General features: G+C 39.8%; 1 protein-coding gene across 1 annotated transcript; it reads left to right on the top strand.

Moving 5' to 3' along the window:
- The first annotated feature begins 201 nt into the window (after nt 1-201).
- Nucleotides 202-21492, top strand: LOC124621389 (nucleolar protein 16). Its single transcript, XM_047147137.1, has 3 exons — nt 202-390; nt 15076-15376; nt 21191-21492. Exons 1-3 carry the CDS (start codon nt 290-292, stop codon nt 21320-21322), a joined length of 534 nt encoding a protein of 177 aa, XP_047003093.1. The 5' UTR covers nt 202-289; the 3' UTR covers nt 21323-21492.
- The last annotated feature ends 1590 nt before the right edge of the window (nt 21493-23082 follow it).

Here is a 23082-nt window from a genome sequence, read left to right as displayed (position 1 = left end):
CAGAATGCAGTAATTATTGAGGTGTGTAAAAAGTACTTGTACAGAATATGCGGTACTTTTGAACGGGATCTATCTGTACTATATTCATTCAAAATCTCTAGACCGCTTGCGGGCAAGCCTTTCGCCATACAAGTAAAGTCTGTTGGCGACAAAAATTCTGTCTCGTGCATCTCAATGGTCACTAGTGGTGCTGCTCATTACTAACATCTTTGAATAGTGTTTACGGGAAGCGCTCAGCGCTGTAGGAGGGTGCACGTGTTTGTAAATAGCTGTTGTGGTGTAGTAAGAAATGACGAAAATACGTAAACAGAAGAGGAAGAAGCGTTATCGTTATAATGTGAACCGTAAGAGACAGAGCAAACGACAAAAAAAGGGCGTTACTATTCCATGGTAAGTTTTTCTTATAGCACCTACACTTGTCGCCGTAAGGTATTTTCACATTATGTAGACTGTGAACAAGGTGTGTTTTCAGTAGTTTCTGTTGGTCTTGGGTACGACTTATATAAGCTGTTGTTATTTCTACTGAACACCAAGTTGTTGCCGTAGTATGTATCAAAATGAGAGATAGCGAGAAACATTCTCCTGAATTCACTGTAAACTTGACTTTCGTCTAAAATGAAACCAAGTGCCTGTGTCACTATAGGCCGACTTGAATATATGTATTTGACATACGTTGTATGATACACTGTTCCATGTTTCAGCCGCTATAGATTTATTCAAACCCCGATTCTTAAATTAGAAACTGACGATAGTAACTTGCAAGTGCCAGGTCGTTCAGCCCGTATTTTCACATTTAATAATCCCCGAACTAGGTGTTGGGTATGTCCATATTGTTAGCTCAACGAATACCTTTATGCTGCTAACCATATCCACTCAATTGGGCGCCCAAAATTTTTCGCGAGAAATTGGGTTAAAATCATTGGGTCTAGTGTAGCAGGGGATACAACCCGTCGGCTTTGGACAATGACGTCACAAGTCGCCAGAGAGCAGTTTACCATTTTCGCTTTTGCTGTTATGTTTCAGTTTCGTTTTTTTACTGATTGCTTAATAAAGTGGATCTGTTTATTCTATCTCGTGAGATTTTTTTTTTTTTAAAAAGCCAAAAAACTCTTATCAGCTGCTGAAGGGAGCTACAACACTAAGAAGAATCGCTTCTCGTTTGGCGACCTGTGACGTCATTGTCCAAAGCCGACGGGTTGTATCCCCTGCTACACTAGCCCCGAATCCTGGTACTTAAGTTAAAGAATCTAGGACCAACTCCCTCTTCAGCCATCGAGATGTAGATTTCTCACCTTTTTCCATATCACATAAAGCAAATGTCTACATGGTTCATCAGAAAATACGTGGCTAATTTCGATGTTGCTGGTGTTCATATTATGAGCATTACACCGTGATCTATGGCATGAGTCTCTTCCTTGAATCGCAGCCTAATGCCCATATTACAAATAACAGCAACATCACTAGTATAGGTCGTGAAAATCTGCATTCTGTGGCTAAATTCCTTATACATTGCCCTTGACAGTGACAGTTGTCTTTCTTTGAAAAAAGGAATGTTTGCCATCAGATGGACGATTTTATGTTTATTCTCTACCAGTTTATATCATTACAAACGTATTCACAGGAGGAACAATCTAAACTGATAGAAGTAAGCATACCATTGTACAGTTGGATGGCACAAATATCCATTTTTTTCCAAATTATTTAACAACTGTACAAATTCACCTATGAAAAAATGTCTTTCTGTTTGGATTCATGAATAATTCTGATCTTGTGATGTCTCCAAAACAACTAGGGAAAGAACACTGTAAATTATGAACTGTTGAATCAGATGTAGGAGGCTGGTGCTTCTCTCAGCAAGTAGGGCCTAACAAGGGTAACAAATAATACAATATCGCTCACACATCAACTAACATGCACAGATATTGCCATGATGCACCATTTTTCATATATATAGGGAGGAAAGGGGAGTCTTATTGTATTATAGGTTATATTAGAAGCATTCTTTTTTCTCGTTTAAAGTCACTCAAAAGCACATAATGAAAGAGGGTTAAAGTTATTTTTTACATCAAAACTGTGTGTAGGGTGTAATTTTGGTAGTCAGGTCTTTCCACATTTGTTGTTGTTAAGAAAGGTGGGCTAAAATTTTGTACCTACTGTAACTGTTTTTTATTTATGAATTAGTTGCATTCAATTTGGTGTCATTGAAAAGATAAGAGGTTCACCTATGATATAAAATTATGCTGGACTTGTGCTTAGTACAAATATTTCAGATCTTTAATGAAAGTTGTTTCTGAAGACCTCTTTTTTCCCCTTCAGAAAATTTAGTAGCTAATTTCTCCCGCTAAAATCACTACTTTCACCATTTCATAATTATTGTTTAACATAATGCCTATTATCATACTTTCCAACGTAAACAAACTGCGAGAGTTTTGTTTGTTGTGTTTAATTATTTAAAACTGAAAGAACACAAAAATAAATTCACTTACTTTTGTGTTTCTTGGCTTGCGTACAGCAAATGATCTTGAGTTAGTACAAAATACAACATTTTAATGTAAGTGTTTTTAGGTTTAAACTAGTTATCAGTGAAGAATATGTATAAACCAAGGCACTCAATACCAACTGGCGGTTTTCACCAGTGTCGACATACAAAGTCCCAAGATATAACACGAACATCATTTAAAATAACGTTGAACATTTCCATTGGCCAAAATCATAAACATCAAGTATAGAATCATACAAATTCATACCAAAATCTGCCAACACATAAATCTGGCGTAGCAAAAATCACAAGTCTTCAACATGAATTCTTGAATAGGAAGCTTAGAATCGTCAAATCAGGATCCAACCCAGATAGAATGCCATACATTGTTCCACACCAGTGCCACATATCTTGCCCTTTGTCTAAGATGCAGTAAACTTGGTCAATTTCATACATAACATTTGACATACTCAACAATTAAGCCAAATAAATGTAGGAATATAATTGTGCTCAAAATGTCGTCTCCATTTGGAGCATGCAAGGACCAACTTATGAACTTTGTTGTCATATCCATCACTAACAAAAAGCAAAAAATAAAATTATATATCTGAAGCATGAACAACACACTGCACTAATAATTCCAAACCTACACACCAATCTATTGCTCGCAGTTGCCAACATCAAAATAACTCACTAACAAATCACCACAAACTCTTCCCATATTACTATCAAAAACAGCATTCAAGCAGTCCGGTATCACAAATACTATTCATAAAAAATTTTGCGGGTCCAGGGGTTAGAATTGGCCCGAGGTATTCTTGCCTGTCATAAGAGGCAAGTAAAAGGAGTCTCTCACATTTCGGCCTTTATGTGATGATTCCCTGTAGGATTTGACCTCCATTTTTCAAAATTTTCCCAAAGAGCAAGCCAATTGTGGAAGGGTGCCTTACATGGTGCATAGTGTCCATCATGCGCGGAGACCTCTCGCATCCTTTGTCAACGTGGATCTGCACTTCTGCTCATTCTCCAGCTGTTGGGTGAGGTCACCCTCCTGATCGCATTTTCCTCAATCCTCTGTGCAGTATTGTTTTCTGTGCTGTCGACGATAATGGGCTTCTTAGCTCTTTTGTGCCTGATATCCAGCATGGTAGCCAGTCCGTTGTGGTGGGACTGCCATGTACCCGGTTGGTTGTAGGCCCATGACCACACAGGGATCTATCCGCTAATGCCTGCACCGTTAACTCCCCACGTATGCCAAGGAGTAGATGCCTGTTACCCTGGGGCATCGGGACTCCCGGCAATGACCGTCCTGCCAGGTGACCTTTGCTGCGGCTGGGAGGCACCCGTGGCGAGGGCCCCTGGTCGTAGTGGGTGGCATCAGGGCGGATGGCACACCATGAAGTGTAGTACGTCATCTCTTGCTGGTGGTCAAACACCAGTAGTCTCTAAGTGGTCAAGGCCTAACTTCAATGCTAGGAAATACAACCTCAAATTGTCCCCCCTCCCCCTGCCCCCTGACCACATCATGGGAGCAATGCCAGGCTAAGGATGGCAGCGAAGCTTACTCACCCTGGTACCTTGTATGTACGAGAATTGATGGGGAATCTTTCTTGTCAATATTTCACAGGGAACTTCTTTTGCAGTCTGATGATGAGCTGCACGCCAATTTGGCGTGGCAAGGTGTCCATTTCGTCCAGCGTGTCCACCGGGGTCTGAGGGATAACCAGGTTGCCACCAGTGCCTTCATCTTGGCATTCAAGGGCGACACATTACCCGAGAAGGTCAATGTGATGCTGTACTGCTGTGACGTAAAGCCATATATCCCTCCCCTGGTGTGGTGCTTTAAGTGCTGGAAGTTCGGCCATATGTCTTCCCGCTGTACTTTCAGCGACACCTGTCCCTGTGCCTCGCCTCCCATCTGTGTCAACTACGGAGAGCACCATTCGCGTTGCTCGCCAGACTGCAGGATTCTCCGGAAAGAAAGAAAAATAATGGAATATAAGACCCTGGACTGACTGACCTACACTGAGGCTAAGAGAAAATATGAGAGGCTGCATTCTACAACCTATGCCACCGCTAAGACAACAGTTCTGCCATCTTCCGTCCGCCACGTACACTTGGCTCTCAGAGCCGTTAGACTCCACCAGCCCCCTTGATGGTGGGGGGCACTTCCCTCCCTGTTGCTCCTATAAGTCTTCTTTGGCTCCTCTCGCCCGAAAGGGATCCCTTGGGTCATTCACTTCCCAGGTTCCTACCAGTGGCTGAAGCAACCACGGTTAGCTGGTCGTAGGGCTTCATGGTCCTCCTCAGTCACTGAGACTGAATCAGTGAAGCCCTCCCAGCCAGACAAACGTAAGGAGCAGCGAAAAAAACCTAAAAAGAAAAAGTCCTCCAAGAATCAAGGCACTGTGGTGGCACCCACACCACTATTACCTACAAGCTCTGTGTCTGAGGATGAGGTGGAGATTCTGGCATCCACCAAGGACCTAGCTCTCGCTGGGCCCTCAAACACAATGGATGTTGATCGCACAGGTACTCATCTGGTGGCAGTAGGTGACGCTGAGGTGTAGACTGCCTCATTGAGTGTCTCATGCCTTCCTAATCTCAAGATCACATAATCCTCCAGTGGAAGTGTGGCAGTTTTTTCCACCACTTGGCTGAGCTACAGCAGCTGTTAAGCTTTACACCTGCTTTCTGCACTGCCCTCCAGGAAACCTTGTTCCCGGCAATGTGGACCCCTGCCCTCCGCAGCTATAAGGGATGTTACAGGAACTGTAGCAACTATAATAGAATGTCAGATGCAGTTTGCGTCTATTTCCTGAACTCAGTACGTAGTGAACCTGTGCCCCTTTAAACCCCTCCTGAAGCTTTGGCTGTCAGGATAAGGACGACACAGGAAATAACTGTCTGCAGTGTTTATCTTCCACCAGATGGTGCAGCACCCCTGAACGTATTGGCTGCACTGATTGATCAACTGTCTAAACCTTTCCTACTTTTGGGGGATTTTAATGTGCATAACACCTTGTGGGGTGGTGCCATGCTTACTGGCCGAGGTAGGGAGGTCGGAAATTTGTTGTCACAACTCAACCTCTGCCTCTTAAATACAGGTGCTCCCACACATGTCAGTGTGGCACATGGCACGTATTCGGCCATTGATCTCTCGGTTTGTGGTCATGGCCTTCTCCCATCTATCCACTGGAGAACACGTACGACCTGTGTGGTAGTGACCACTTCCCCATCTTCCTGTCAGTCCCCTGGCGTCATGCCCACGGACGTCTACCCAGATGGGCTTTAAACAAGGCAGACTGGGAAGCCTTCACCTCTACTGTCACCACTAAACACCCCACATGGTGCTATTGATGGTGTCGTTGAGCAGGTCTCTACAACGATCGTTCCTGCGACGGAGAACACAGAGTCTCATTCTTTTCAGTGCCCCTGGCGAAAGACGGTCCCTTGGCTGTCGCCAGAAGTCACTGAGGCGATTAAAGAGCTTCGGCCAGCTCTACAGCGACATAAGCGGCACCTCTTCCTAGAGCACCTAATAGCCTTTAAGCGGCTCCTTGCCTGTGTTCACCAGCTTATAAAACGACAGAAACAGGACTGTTGGGAGAGGTACGTGTTGACCATTGTGTGCAACACAAGTCTGGACAAAGATCAGATGTCTTTTTGGGTATAAGACCCCAACAGGTGTCCCTGGCATGAACATCAATGGCATGTTACCTCTCAGCGCAAATGTGATTGCCAAGCACTTTGCTGAGCACAATGCTCGAGCCTCTGCATCGGAGAACTATCCCCCAGCCTTTTGCACCCTCAAACGGACCATGGAAAGGAAAGTCCTCTCGTTCATTACATGCCACAGTGAATCCTGTAACACCCCATTCACAGAGTGGGAGCTCCTCAGCACCTTGCACATTGCTCCAACACAGCTCCTGGGCTGGATTGGATCCACAGTCAGGTGATTAAACATCTCTCGACTGACTACAAGCGACATCTCGTCATCTTCAACCGAATATGGTGCGATGGCATCTTTCCATCGCAATGGTGCTCAAACCCGATCAAAACCCGCTTGATGTGGATAGCTACCAGCCGACCAGCCTCACCAACTCTCTTTGTAAGCTGCTGGAACGTATGGTGTTTCGGCGGTTGGGTTGGGTCCTGGAGTCACGTGGCCCACTGGCTCCATGTCAGGGTGGCTTCTGCCAGAGTCGCTCTAACACTGATAATCTTGTGTCCCTTGAGTCTGCCACCCGAACAGTCTTTTCCATTGACTTACATAAAGCATACAACAAGACTTGGCGAGATCATATCTTGCCACATTGTATGAGTGGGATCTCCAGGACCCGATCCCGATTTTTATTCAAAATTTCCTGTCGTTCTGTACCACCCATAGTTCCCCCTCATATTCAGGAGAATGGCGCTCTGCAGGGCTCCTTATTGAGTGTGACTCTATTTTTAGTGGCTATTAATGGTCTAGCAGCAGCTGTAGGGCCGTCAGTCTCACCTTCTCTGTATGAGGATGACTTCTGCATTTCGTACTGTTCTTCCAGTATTGGTGTTGCTGGGTGGTGCCTACAGGGAGCCATTCACAAGGCACAGTCATGGGCTCTAACCCATGGCTTCCACTTTTCAGCCGTGATGTCATGTGTCGTGCATTTCTGTCTGCGTTGCATCGTTCATCCAGGACCAGAACTTTACCTTAATGACAATCCACTCACTGTAGGGGAGACATATCATTTCTTACAACAGGTTTTCGATGCCCAATTGACTTTGCTACGTCACCGTATCAGCTTAAGCGGAAGTGCTGGCAGCAACTCAATGCCCTCTGCTGCCTAAGCAACACCAACTGGGGTGTGGATCACTCTACTCTGCTGCAGTTCTACAGAGCCCTTGTTCAATCCCACCTTGAGTATGGGAGTCTGGTTTACGGTTCGGCTGTGCCCGCATCGTTTGTTTACTTGACCTAGTGCACCACTGTGGCGTTCGCCTAGCAATGCCTATTAGAACGAGTCTGGTGACCAGTGTCCTGGTGGAGGCCAGAGTCCCTCCATTGAAGGTTAGATGTGCACAACCGCTCGCCAGTTACATTACACACGTTCATAGTTCTCCTGCGCATCCGAATTACTGTCTCCTTTTCCCAAACAAGGCAGTTCATCTCCCACATTGGCAGCCGAGGTCAGGGCTTATGATTGCAGTTCATGTCCGGTCCCTTCTGTCTGAAATGGAGTCCTTCTCGTTACCACCTCTCCTCGAGGTCCATTCACATACTCCTCCATGGTGTACACCTAGGCCGCAGATTCTTCTGAACCTTTCACATGGCCTTAAGGACTCCAGTAACCCCGCGGCTCTCCGCTATCAGTTCCTCTCGATTCTTGACATGTACTGTGGCCATTAAGTGGTTTACACTGACGGCTCGATGGTTGATGGTCTTGTAGGCTTTGTGTATGTTCATGGAGGACATATTGAACAGCAGTGTTTTCACTGCAGAGCTCACGACCATATCTCGTGTTCTTGAGCACATCCGCTCATTCCCTGGCGAGTCATTTCTCCTGTGTAATGACTCCTTGAGCAGCCTACAAGCTATCGACCAGTGCTACCCTCACCATCCTTTGGTTGTGTCCATTCAGGACCATCTATGCCCTCGAATGGTCCCTTCAGTGGTATTTGTATGGACCCCAGGACACTTCGGAATCCCAAGCAGCAAACTTGCCTACAGGCTGGCCAAACAGGCTACACGTAAACCGCTTCTGGAGATGGGCATCTCCAAAACCGACCTGCATTCTGTCTTCGATGCAGGGTTTTTTGGCTTTGGGAGATGGAATGGCATAACAGTACGAGCAACAAACTGCATGTTATTAAGGACACTACGAATGTGTGGAACTCTTCCATGCAGTTCCCTCGCAGGGAATCAGTTGTCCTCTACCGGCTCCGCATTGGCCATATGTGGCTAACGCATGGTTACCCCCTTCGCCGCAAGGACCCATCTTGGTGTTGCTGTGGTTCACAAATGATGGTCATCCACCTCTTGCTGGACTGCCCACTTTTAGCAGCTCTGCGGCAGACTTTTAGTTTTTCCAGCACCCTAACTTGGGCAACAATGCCTCAACAGCAGCTTTAGTTTTATGTTTTATTCGTGAGGGTGGGTTTTATCATTTGATCTAAGTTTTAGTGCATGACCTTTGTACCCTCTGTGTCCTCCACCCTAGTGCTTTTAGGGTGGAGGTTTTAATGTATTGCAGAGTGGCTGGCTTCTCCTTTTTATTCTCATGGTCAGCCAGCCATGGTAATCTGGTCTCTTGTTTTGATCTCTTCTACATATTTTCTGCATCTCTCCGTGGTTTTCTTGTCCAGTTTTGTCCATTTTAGTGTTTGTTGCCCTTCTGTCAATCTTGTGATTTTCTCCTTTGTTCCAGTTCTGGTTTGTATATCTCAATTATTTTACTCCCACTCTTGTGGAATTATTTTAATCGAAATGAGGGACCAATAACCTAGCAGTTTGCTCCCTTCCCCCCCTCTTTTAAATCAACCAACCACAATGCACAGCTGTGATGTCATACAACACAGGTCAAAGCAGACAGTTTGCTATCATGTGTTCAAGTTGAGCCAAACATACTGTGTCTTGATTTGAAAGTATATGAGTGACTTATGACTAGGAGCAGACAAAGTCATTAAAATATTTTCATAAGGGATCCAGCAAGCATCAGGATGAAGAGGCCACAAATAGACTGAGGAAGGTCCTCTTGGTCTCATGAATTTGACCTTTGCATTTTTATGTTCTTCACATATTTCCAGAATTATTCCTCACCACCATTGGTTATTATAGAGAGCTGCAATTGACATTTCATCTTTAATAGTAACAGAGGTCTTGTTTTGAAGTCCAAGATGAACTTGTCTGGATTAAGATGATGAAATGCACTCTACGACAATCTGCTTTCATTCAGTGGTTTGAAAAAATGATTAACTCTTGCCCCAGCAATGGTAGAACCAGTTTCATAACTTTGAGTAACATATTTGTAAATTTTGTTATCTGCATTGTCATAACATAAAATGTTTGTATTCCTGTAATATGGGTTTTGGCAAATGTAAACAGACCTTTTGGAGCTGCAGAGTGATTGTCATGTGGACACTGTCAACTTGCTCTTGTGGCTGAACATTTAATGTTACTATCAACTCCATCATATGCATTTTTTCCATGGATAGTGACAAAAAAAATTCATTCTGCAGCTACTCCATGATCTGCTGATTGTGATGGCACCAATTTATGGGGTTCTTAAAATTTTTATGTTGTGAAAAACTGTCGTCACTGAAGTAAATAAGATTTTAGATGTGTGGTATTTGTTGCAGAATTTAGACGATTTTTTTATATATACATAAGAATGTGTTTGTACCATGCTACAATGATGTACACAACGTCATAACAGGACACTGAGAACATTGATGCACCATAGACCCCACATTTTCCAGATTGCAAATAACTTTCTGTAGAAGTTCAGTGTGTGATTCTTTTACATGTGCAGCACACCTCAGCAGTTCTGCTTTTTGGTAATAAGTGCATATACAAATGCTATGCATTCCACAACTGTTTACGGTAATGCATTGTTTTGGGCGAAATTCACAGAACTTTTTAATCAGAAGGATATTTTTCTTTGAATGCTATGCACACATCATTCAGATTGTACAAAATTCCTCATTTTGTTTGATTAACTTTTTTGCCATTTTCTAAAGGGACAGATAAGCATCTCCTTGTTTTTAGCAGAAATTAAACTTATATCTTCATCATAGAAAAAAGTATGGACTTGTGTTTCTGCATCCTTATCTATTATGTTTCCAATTCTGTAGCTTCCATTTTACAAAATACCATCCTCGTTTCGTAATACCCTTGATTTCATTGCCCTGTTTTAAGTAGTGTCAAAAAAGTGTTTGGATTTTTATTTGCCTTGTGAAGTTGATGCTAAGTAAGTATTTGCAGTTTTTCTTTTACACAACTTCTGCTCAGTTTCCCTTCAAGTTTTAGCATTAAACTTTCTGTGCATTCAGCACAGCAGTGTTCTTGAGGCATTGAAGTGTTTCAGGTTGGCTTGGGACGCATAGTGGTTTGTTACACTTCACCTCATATACCAAAATAAATAGCTTGCCACCTGAAAACTCCTTTTATATAGAATGAATGTTGCTTACTGAATATTCATTTGCTGTTTGATCAGGGTCCTGCTAGTCTATGCCCTGAATCCGTGTGCCTTCTTCCTCTCTATAGGCTCAGACTTTGCCTCCTTACAGGCTGCAGAAAATTAACTCCTCATTCTCATTCACTCCACCAAATAAATAAGAAGTGAGATGCAACTCACATTCTTGTATTATCTTCAAAATTACAACTCAGTACATGATAAATGAGGACAGCTACCAACTCGTATTCTGCCTCTCTGCACTGTACATAATAGATCTGATATTCAACTTGATAATTAACAATTACAGTACATTTATTATCTTTGAAATTTTGCATTCAGCTCTTTCCTCCATACTGCCCGCTCCATGGAACTCCTGTCTTCAACACAGCAGGGAGGGTTGTCTGACTGCTATCCACTTCCATACAGCCACTGGATCATTAGCTCTGTTATTAACACCTAAAATTTAAAACACCTCCCAACATTCGGGTGCTCACCAATTATTGACTACTCTGTCATGAACATCTTTTCTCTGACATATGTATTTACGGGCATGATACTTCTCATTTAGGGTATGGGATGTATCACTACAGCTTATTTTCCACTGGAACACATAGTGCTTCTAATGCTGTTTTTTGTAATTTTAATATAAAGCAACGAGACTCAGATAAAATGTATTCTGAGCACCTGTCATGTTTTCTCTGGGCACCTGTGATGTGTTCTTTCCGTAACGTTAAGTAGTGAAATTTCAAGTAATTCATAACTGTCATTAATTTCAAGGACAATAGATAGATCTGGTGTACATTCTGCATCTTCAGCTTAATGTCTGGGATGGGTCCGAGACTTACATTTCTTTCCATGGCAAAATAAGAAATAGATGTCACAGTTATATGACGAAGAATCTGTATGGGGAAACAAGAAAGAGTTAGTGACTACTTTATGCAATCTTTACTTTACAGAACAAGTAAGAGTTAAATATGACATGCCTTGCTCAGAACAGTAATAAGGCTGCTGCCAGTTTTCAACAGTCATGCTTCTGTTACTATCTAAAACTCATGTATTACTCTCAAGTAACTTATCTGATAGAAGAGGCACTGACAAGGTTGGTAGGTTGGTTTAAAAGGAGGGGGGAGGGGACCAAACTGTGAGGTCATTGGTCCCTCACTGACGAAGAGAGGTCCTCAGGGATGCGAGATCCCAGGTATCACGCACTGCAGCCATTTACCCTTGTGAATCCTTGCTTGAGAGTAATTAAAAAAATTTGAATATTGTGTTGCCCTCAGTAGCGTTAAAAAAGTTACAATATGTAGTGTGGTTGTGTGGTGTAATGGATAGGACAACAGCTTGGCATACAGGATGTTGTAAGTTCGAATCTCGGCAACTAAACTCAATTCATTTCCAGAATGAGATTTTCACTCTACAGCGGAGTGTGCGCTGATATGAAACTTCCTGGCAGATTAAAACTGTGTGCCCGACCGAGACTCGAACTCGGGACCTTTGCCTTTCGCGGGCAAGTGCTCTACCATCTGAGCTACCGAAGCACGACTCACGCCCGGTCCTCACAGCTTTACTTCTGCCAGTATCTCGTCTCCTACCTTCCAAACTTTACAGAAGCTCTCCTGCGAACCTTTCATATGGCTGTGTGCGCCGCCATATTGGCGGGTGACCTTGAACGAGCTTCACTCGGCAGCCGCAGCGCCGCGGCGGATCGTGCTCTAGTTTTAACAGAGCGCGATCTGCTGGAAAATTCAACTTCCGGTGCGCCATGTTGGATTATCAGCGCGCCACTTCGGTAGCTCAGATGGTAGAGCACTTGCCCACGAAAGGCAAAGGTCCCGAGTTCGAGTCTTGGTCGGGCACACAGTTTTAATCTGCCAGGAAGTCTCAATTCATTTATTTATTTTTATTTTTAAATCTTTATTGAAATAGCTTGCATCATTATGTTTAGCCAGTTAATTGGTTTAAATGTGATTTTTTATTTCTCTTCCCTAGACACATAATTTTAATCACCGTATGAAATTTTTCATTTCTTTCATTTTTTCTTTGGATCATTCTTTTTCCAGTCAGAATTTTTGTGAATACAAATTTAAGTATATTTATCTGTTACAATATTCAAGTATTTGAAAATTCCGATCTACCAGTTAAAAAAAAAAAACACAAAATAATCTATTTATATTTGTGCTGTGGTGTGAAAAATATATTTTTGTTACCAGATGCGCATTTTTTTTTGCATGATAATCATCATACAGACATTTAAAACATAACCTTAAATACCTATTGCACTAGGGACAAAATAACAGATGAAAATTTAAATGACAGACGGGCTTATAAGTAAAATGAAAATCCAAGCAAAATGAGAAATAGTTATAATGAATGCAATAATGTGGATGAAAAAACAGGGTAATAAAACAAAAGAAATTAAATCAGAATTAATACATAAAATTAATTAAAAACAAATGAACAATGATTTCAAGTAGAGAAAGAATGATAGGAAGAAAAATGAGAGCAAATGAAAAAGTTTATATTGTGATTAATAATTATGTGACAAACGAATGAAATTAAAGAATTAAATTTAAACCAGTTAATTGACTTATGGAAGTCATTTCGCTAAAGACTTAAAAATTAAAAAAAAATTAGTGAACCTGGTGAGATTCGAACCCACAGCCTCCTGAATGTGAAGCTGGTATCCTGTTTATTACACCACACAATCAGACTACATTTAACACTACTGAGTGTTTCACAAAATCCAGAATTTTTTTCCGTCAGTTACTCGCAAATGGAGGCTCATCAAGGTGCATGGCTACAATGGGATCTTAACCTACATAATTGTATAGACAGTTTCAAAAAATCAACTGGACTGTTGGGGAAGACTTCGAGTGAGAAAAGCTGAGAGGTATGTAGAAAGCACAAAATCTGCGAAGAAAACATACACAAACGTGCCTCTTGTTATCAGTGTGAGTTATTACTGCTTTATGGAAGAAGTATGAGATGTATCTATAACAGAAGAGTAGCCTTCTGATTTTTTACATTGAAAGTACATGGTAATAGACATAATGTGAAATGAAAGTTAAGTGATGAAACATGGTATTGGTGAAAAAAGTTCTTGACATTTGCAAAAAAATCTTTAGAAACAAAATAATCCCAGCATTTTAATAATTTTATATTATAGTTGATTTGTTTATCTTTACAGTGACACAAAACTAAATAAAATTGATTCATAAATAACAATGTCTTAGAGGTTACAAATTTACAAGCCATACTGTATTTCGGCATCAGTTTGTGAAAATGGCCCGCATTTCAGAATGGCCGCACAACTTTGGTATTGATCAAAAAATTCTGAAAAAATTATTTTAATCCTGATTCATTATGTACTTCCTTACACAAAATTTTCACAAATGTCTGTGTAATGAGAGCAACATCCACTGGGAGATTTCAAATGACATAGCCCAAGCATGTATATGAATCCAGTGTCTGGATTATTTGCTGAATGAGGTGGCCAGTTGTAAGACACTAGTTCCACATTCAGTGCAACAGTAGTTCAAGTCTCCATTTAGCAATTGAGATTTTGGTTTCCCATAATGTCCCTAAATCACATAAAGTAAATGCTGGGATAGTTCTTTGGAACTTCGTTCCCCAATATGGGTTTGTTCTCTGTTTCTAGTATCTCCTCATTGGCAAGATGTTATACCTTTATCTTCGATTTCTTGTTTGGACTGCTGCACTTGTTCTAGTACTTAATTTCTTATCAGTGAAGTAAGTAACACTCTATTATTTGTGGTAAAAATGCATCGCATAAAATGTATCATTAATGTGAAGCACGTTTATTCTGAAGTAGATGAGCATCTAAAAATGATAATTACCAGCTGACCTTTAGACAAAATTCTCACTGGTGGACCTAACAGATGTGCAGATACAAAGCTCACATACATAGTCCCAATGATTTAGCGCAGTCAGTAGTGCCAGACTAGTGAGTGGGTGGTTGTTGGTTGGTTGGTTGATTTATTTGAGGGAGGGGACCAAATAGCAATGTCATGGGTCCCATTGGATAAGGAAGGTTGGGGAAGGAAGTTGGCTGTGCCCTTTCAAAGAAACATCCCAGCATTTGTCTTAACCAATTTAGGGTAATCGTGGTAAATCTAAATCAGGACGGCCAGATGAAGGTTTGAATCACCATCCTCCTGAATGTGAGTCCAGTGTGCCAACCACTGTGCCACCTTGCTTGGTGGGGTGGTTGTATGTGAGTTTTTACTGAAGGATCAGTTAATATTTAATCACCTCTTTCGGCTTCTTACTGCTGTCGCTATTGAGTGAATGGCTGTATTGCCTACATAAATACTTATTCTATCCTAAATTGTGTTATTGTTCGAGTATTATGCACATTCTGAAGTTTTATTTTATTAAACCATCATTTTGTAAATGAAAGTGTTTGTTTATTCACAGCAAGGAAATTAAGAATGCTTGGGAGTCAGGAAAATCTGTGCAAGAAAATATGGCAGATATGGGCTTAGCTTATGATCCTAATAAAGTCCTTCCAATACCCACTGTCAGAGAGAGAATTGTACCAAGGGAAGAAACAGAAGAAAAGCCAGAACCTATGGAGACAGAAGGCCCACGAAAACTGTATGTTGCAGAAAACTTAGAAGCTGCAGCAAAAGCACCACGAGTCAAAAAATTTGCTCTCCCCAAGAGTCAGTGTGAATGGCTTACGTACATGATTAAAAAGTATGGTGAAGATTACAAAGTGAGTAAACATTTCTGTTTCACTAAATATCAAGAAACTGCTCAAGCTGTGTTCAATCTACTTGCATTAATAGCCATGAAATGTAGTAGTATACATGCATGAAAACACATGTTTCTGTATGAATTTCGGAAAGTGAAGATATATTGTCCAAGTGATTGTAAAACTGGAGTTTTTCCTTTGTTGAGTAATAACTTCGATTTCTAAGTGGAAAGTGTGTGTTCAGATGTAAGATGGAAATGTAAGTTGATGGCTGTGATCCTCTTTAAATTTGTCTTGCAGGTAGGTTTTTATTAAACAAAGAAAAAGGAGAGTATCTCCCTTTTAAGTTGATTATATTTAATCATCAATTCTGTTCCCACTAGACACAAATTTAGATTAGATTAGATTAATACTAGTTCCATGGATCATGAATACGATATTTCGTAATGATGTGGAACGAGTCGAATTTTCCAATACATGACATAATTAGGTTAATTTACCAACATACTTAAGTTAATATAACAACTTCATTTTTTTGTGTTTTTTTTTAATATTTTTGTTTTGTTTTTTTTTTTTTTCTTTTTTTTCTTAATTTATATCTAAAAATTCCTCTATGGAGTAGAAGGAGTTGTCATTCCGAAATTCTTTTAATTTCTTCTTAAATACTTGTTGGTTATCTGTCAGACTTTTGATACTGTTTGGTAAGTGACCAAAGACTTTAGAGCCAGTATAATTCACCCCTTTCTGTGCCAAAGTTAGATTTAATCTTGAATAGTGAAGATCGTCCTTTCTCCTAGTATTGTAGTTATGCACACTGCTATTACTTTTGAATTGGGTTTGGTTGTTAATAACAAATTTCATAAGAGAGTATATATACTGAGAAGCTACTGTGAATATCCCTAGATCCTTAAATAAATGTCTGCAGGATGATCTTGGGTGGACTCCAGCTATTATTCTGATTACACACTTTTGTGCAATAAATACTTTATTCCTCAGTGATGAATTACCCCAAAATATGATGCCATATGAAAGCAATGAGTGAAAATAGGCGTAGTAAGCTAATTTACTAAGATGTTCATCACCAAAATTTGCAATGACCCTTATTACATAAGTAGCTGAACTCAAACGTTTCAGCAGATCATCAATGTGTTTCTTCCAATTTAATCTCTCATCAATGGACATACCTAAAAATTTGGAATATTCTACCTTAGCTATATGCTTCTGATTAAGGTCTATATTTATTAATGGCGTCATACCATTCACTGTACGGAACTGTATGTACTGTGTCTTATCAAAATTCAGTGAGAGTCCGTTTACAAGGAACCACTTAGTAATTTTCTGAAAGACAGTATTGACAATTTCATCAGTTAATTCTTGTTTCTCAGGTGTGATTACTATACTTGTATCATCAGCGAAGAGAACTAACTTTGCCTCTTCATGAATATAGAATGGCAAGTCATTAATATATAATAAGATCAACAAAGGATCCAAGACTGACCCTTGTGGAACCCCATTCTTGATAGTTCCCCAGTTTGAGGAATGTGCTGATCTTTGCATGTTACGAGAACTACTTATTTCAACTTTCTGCACTCTTCCAGTTAGGTACGAATTAAACCATTTGTGCACTGTCCCACTCATGCCACAATACTTGAGCTTGTCTAGCAGAATTTCATGATTTACACAATCAAAAGCCTTTGAGAGATCACAAAAAATCCCAGTGGGTGGTGTTCGGTTATTCAGATCATTCAAAATTTGACTGGTGAAAGCATATATGGCATTTTCTGTTGAAAAACCTTTCTGGAAACCAAACTGACATTTTGTTAGTACTTCATTTTTACAGATATGTGAAGCTACTCTTGAATACATTACTTTCTCAAAAATTTTGGATAAAGCTGTTAGAAGGGAGATTGGACGGTAATTGTTGACATCAGATCTATCCCCCTTTTTATGCAAAGGTATAACAATAGCATATTTCAGTCTATCAGGGAAAATGCCCTGTTCAAGAGAGCTATTACACAGGTGGCTGAGAATCTTACTTATCTGTTGAGAACAAGCTTTTAGTATTTTGCTGGAAATGCCATCAATTCCATGTGAGTTTTTACTTTTAAGCAAGTTTATTATTTTCCTAATTTCAGAGGGAGAAGTGGGTGAGATTTCAATTGTATCAAATTGCATAGGTATGGCCTCTTCCATTAACAGCCTAGCATCTTCTAATGAACACCTGGATCCTACTATATCCACAACATTTAGAAAATGATTATTAAAAATATTTTCAACTTCTGACTTTTTGTTCGTAAAGTTTTCATTCAATTTGATGGTAATACTGTCTTCCTCTGCTCTTGGTTGACCTGTTTCTCTTTTAATAATATTCCAAATTGTTTTAATTTTATTATCAGAGTTGCTGATTTCAGACATGATACACATACTCCTGGATTTTTTAATAACTTTTCTTAATATAACACAGTAGTTTTTATAATTTTTGATAGTTTCTGGGTCACTACTCTTTCTTGCTGTCAGATACATTTCCCTTTTCCGGTTACAAGATATTTTAATACCCTTAGTAAGCCATGGTTTGTTACAAGGTTTCTTACGAGTATATTTAACTATTTTCTTGGTGAAGCAGTTTTCAAATGCATTTACAAAAATGTCATGAAATAAATTATATTTTAAATTGGCATCAGGTTCACAGTACACCTCATCCCAGTCTAACTGCTGTAGGCTTTCCCTGAAATTTGCAATTGTTAAATCGTTGACTGAACGTACTACTTTGGAGGACTGTTTAGTATTGCTGAATGGAGCTATGTCATATATTGTAACTAGCTGTGCACCATGATCAGAAAGACCATTCTCAACAGGCTGAGCATTTATCTGGTTAAACTTATCTTGGTCTATAAAGAAGTTATCTATCAGTGATCTGCTATCCTTTACCACCCGAGTAGGAAAATCAATAACGGGTGTCAAATTGAAAGAACCGAATAATACTTCAAGGTCATTTTTCCTATTACCCTCTTTCAGAGAATCTACATTGAAGTCCCCACAAATAATAATTTGCTTCCCCCTGTCTGACAGATAGCACAACAAGGAGTCCAAATTTTTCAGAAATAGATGAAAATTTCCTGATGGGGACCTATATACAGTTACAATTATAAATGTGCCTTTATTTAATTTAAGCTCACAGGCACATGCTTCTATATGTTTCTCTACACAAAACTTTTTTGTTTCTATACTTTTTGCACAATGATAACTTTTGACATATATGGCAACTCCTCCTTTCTCCATATTTTCTCTCATTACATGTGCAGAGAGCTTATAACCACTTACATTTACCTTATCCATATCAGTAACAATGTGATGCTCAGACAGGCATAGTATATCTATTTCATTCTCAGCTTCTAAATCTTCTAAACAAACCAGAAGCTCATCTACTTTATTCTTTAAACTCCCAATATTTTGATGAAATATACTTACATTATTTTTAATTATACTTTTATGAGAACCTTTCCTTACTCTAACATTTGCAGTACTCTCCTGTCTGAGTTTCTCATTGTGCTTAGGCCTAGTTCCTATACCAGTGGTCACATGGTGTTCAGAGAGGCAGATTATGTCAATTGGGTTGGGTGACTTTAATTCATCAATGCAATTACCTAGGACTGAGATACAACTTGGTGGAGATAAAATTTCTGGTGATTGGTGAAAATTTATAATTGATAGCTGTGATTGGTGATCCAATGTGCTAGAATTGTGCTGTTTAATTTCTTTCCTAAACTGAAGACATGTTTCAATCCTGACCTCTCGTAGAACTTGACATCTTTCTGTCTTACCTATCCTAAAAAAGGTGCTGCTCCAACACCTGTAACCACTGGTATTTTACCATTCATGGCAGTGCCTCCCCCCCTTAAATTTCCTGCTATTACCCCAGCCAGTTTCCCCTTCCCTTTCCTGTTGAGATGTAGGCCGTGCCTGGTATAGTCCCACCTACTGAGATAATCAACAGGAACCACACCAATATGAGCCCCCGCACCCGACCCAAGCAGCCGTTCCAACTCCAAATTAACTCTCCCAACAGAAGAGTTCAAATGAGGCCGGTCATGGCGTCTCAGGACAGATACAAATTCAACATTGGTGTGTCTCGATGCCGATGCAATCTTTACCAGGTCACACTCTATACTGTACCCAGGATCTCTGTCGATGCTGTTCCCTGGCCCTTCCACAATAACCACGGTGTCTTCCCTGGTAAATCCTTTACAGAGTGAACCTAAATCCTCTGTCACCTGATCCAGACTAGCACTTGGTTTGAAAAAATTTGTGACCTGGTATTCTGGTCCTAATTCCTCCTGCAGAAGTTGGCCTACACCTCTGGCATGAGAACTGCCTAACAACAAAACTTTCTTCCTTTTCGATGACTTTCCTACGTTCTTTTTCAATTTCCTATTGAAAGTTTGTTGTGTCCTGTCTACACCTACCTCTGCTTGAGGCTCATCAGTTTCTAACTGAAGCAACAGGTCAAACTTATTTTCGACATTCACCACAAAACTGTCAGACTTAGTTCTAGGCCTGTTCCTTCTGCTACCTGGTGCCACTTCCCACCGCTCTTTGCCCTTCTCCCTCCTTAACCTGTCCAGATCTTCCCTAGCCTTATCTAGCTCAGCCTGAAGGGCAGCAATTTTCCCCTCCTGTTCCACTATCTTCCTATCTCTGCTGCAAATCCTACATAACCACTGATGAGCCTGATCCACTTTCCCAACACCCACGCCACTGCAGTCCCCCCAGTGAAAAAAACTACTGCATCCATCACACCAAACCCCGGAACTAACAATTCTACGGCAAGTCAGGCACTTCTCACTCATGGCAAAAATAATACTTTAGCTAGAATAAATCAATTAAATTACCGAAAATCAAAAAAGACGTTACAAGAATTAAGCCTATTCACAAATGTATATAAGCAAGTTTCTGTTTTTCTGAGATCTGTATTAAAACAACGAAGGTATACGCTATTTATTATATATTTCACTCGATGGAATGAAAAAAGGACAATTAAACGAGATACTTTAACTTTGATTCTCCAAAAACGTTACGAGAATTAGGCCTATAAACAAATGTATATAGGCAAGTTTCTGATATAAAGTTACGCTGTTTTTCTGAAATCTGTATTAAAACAATGAAGTTATACGCTATTTACGGTAGTTTACTTATTTGTTACCGAGAAACTAGTTAAATTACCTTCAAACAAGAAACAAACACATTTACAAAATTTAAGCCTAAGCGCGACTTCGCGAAGTTACGATCTTTTCGTGTTTTCTGAAAAAATACGCAAAGAAAGGTCAAACCTTTAACGGCAAGACTAAACGATACACTAATGCACGTATTTAATTTGTTGTCAGTGTTAAACTAAATTATATTCCTGTCTAAATCACTTAACTTTCTGGAAATGGTTTCTGGCATCACTTACTCGGCGGCCATCTTGGAACAGATGTTTCCTAGTTGTATACACTCCAGAGCAGACTGAAAGATTAATTATGTATCCTTGTTTGACCTATTTGTTAACTGGAGTAACTCTTAAATTTTAATTTACATGTACCCGACATCATCTTCAAATTATTATTTTTGGATGGTCAGTGGTGTTTGATTCTCAAACTTAATAAATGGTAGATCACCCCAGTCTATTTGCCAAATTGCATTACAGGATTATTTATTAAGTTGACACAGTGTAACTGTGTGTGTGTGTGTGTGTGTGTGTGTGTGTGTGTGTGTGTGTGTGTGTGTGTAGTTCTTCATATTCCCAAATTTTTCGTAATGGAAGTTCTGCAAATACATTATGAACTATATTCATTGCAGGCAATGGTGAGAGATGCAAAAAACACTAATCAGTATACATGGAAACAGATAAGGGCCAAAATAAAAGTCTTCAAAGGTATCCCAGAACAGTACAGCAGTTACATCAGCTCTGAAGATAAGCCTACAACTTAAGTTTTAATACATCACTGAGAAGTTAATTGGATTGTGTTGAACCTTATTTCATATTCCTTGTGTTGGCCAGAAAATGTGCAGACAATTCTGTTTCAAGAAGCATTGTTGGAAACCTTGTTTTATAACTCAGTTGTATATATTGAATTGAAAATATATGTTTTGTATTTTTACATCATCTCTTGTTATTATTGTAAGTTTGCAAGTGTAAAATAGAATACCGAATGTCATAGACATAGAAACTGAAGAACATTGTTTGGTTGAATATACATGAGACGATGAAATTATCTATCACTACCTTAAACTTTTGAGCCTTTAGTGTGCTGTCTAGTGACAGTGTTTCTTAGTGTTGCAAAACTACAGAATTCAGCCAGTCCCACAACCAAAACAATACCTGCAGTAAGAACAAATGATTATCAGCAATGGCGCAATTTGGCAGAGAATATAATGAAAAGTCAGGGATGCCAAGTGTGTCCATCTGACCTTCTGTACCTGTCTTCTCTGTCTCATCCTTTATTTTCTAGCCAAATCCCTTTCTCTGTCTATTGTTTACATTCTATCACGGACCTTCCATTACCATAAGCATACTATCCAAATTACATTGACATAGGCCAGAAATGGTGAAATAATTTGTGAATTATTTTTGCCTCAGTAAATGAGGAATGCCTAAAAATGTAACATAAAAAATGTAGTACTAACAAAAAATTGTGTATGGATTACTTGAAAAGGAATATTGTCAACTCACTTAAATGTGGAAGCCATACACTCTCTACAAACACCTAAGAAGTTATACATTTTAATGACTAAGATATATTTCAATGGCAAATTTACCCATAATGCAGCACAGGGACACACACACTACATTAGCTGTGCCACAAAAGTGTCCCATTTAAATGGTCCCCAGAACCAAAGTGACAGTCCTTTGTCTAAAAAGGAACTTGGTTCTACTCCATGCTTTGAAGCTTTTATGCATGGCAAGCAGTTAGTATTAGTAGCACACATGACACAATGCTGTAAAAATACAGTGTAAAAACTCAAGCAAAATCAAATAGCTGTTGCATCAAAGAAACTAAACAGGAAAAATCCAAGATGTGTGGATGGCATTCATTTGAAATGACCAAAGCTGTAAGGAGATTCTGACAGTAGCTTGCTTTAGGCATTCAACCTGCATTACAGTGCCTCTGAAATGGAACTTTGTTTCTTGTGGCACTTAGCTGCACATTGTACAATAGGATTGCACGGTGTACTGTGTTTCATGATGTCCGATATGTGTGAGCTCTAATCCTGATCCACTTGCATGATGCTCTGGATATGACACAATAAAAATCAATCAGTGTCAGATGTGGGGGAGGGGACGACAGAGTGCTACTCCAGAAAGGAGAGGCACAATGTATATGACAGACCATAAAGGTTGCCCAACAGTGAAAGTTCATCTATGTGGAAGGCAAGTCAAGGGCAGGTGCTCATCATGCTAGGTGAAGCAGGTCCGGGAGTGGTAAACAATAGCCCAGACTCAGCAGAAACATTAAAGAATTTCATTTCTGTACAATAAATTTACACCAAGCCCTTTTTTGTAACCAGAACGTCTCTATGAAAGTAATACATTTACTGTGATGTAATGCACCCAAAATCAAAATGTTACAATGACACCAATAAGAGACAATACCAGAAATAATTTAAATGCAGACTGCCTCATAAATTTTACATGGATAGAATATGATTACATTGCAGAAAAACAAAATTAATATAGGTCTACCTATAAT

Source organism: Schistocerca americana, chromosome 1 (genome assembly GCF_021461395.2).
Source record: "Schistocerca americana isolate TAMUIC-IGC-003095 chromosome 1, iqSchAmer2.1, whole genome shotgun sequence".
NCBI classification, from domain to species: Eukaryota; Metazoa; Arthropoda; class Insecta; order Orthoptera; family Acrididae; genus Schistocerca; species Schistocerca americana.
The sequence above is the reverse complement of the archived record's forward strand: the minus strand, read 5'-3'. Positions and strand labels throughout refer to the sequence as shown.

Bases quoted from the DNA above. Each gene is read 5' to 3' on its own strand.
- LOC124621389 (XM_047147137.1), top strand. From the start codon at position 290: ATGACGAAAATACGTAAACAGAAGAGGAAGAAGCGTTATCGTTATAAT. The intron at 391-15,075 runs GTAAGTTTTTCT...GTTTATTCACAG, and splicing joins AAGGGCGTTACTATTCCATG to CAAGGAAATTAAGAATGCTT. The intron at 15,377-21,190 runs GTGAGTAAACAT...TATTCATTGCAG, and splicing joins AGTATGGTGAAGATTACAAA to GCAATGGTGAGAGATGCAAA.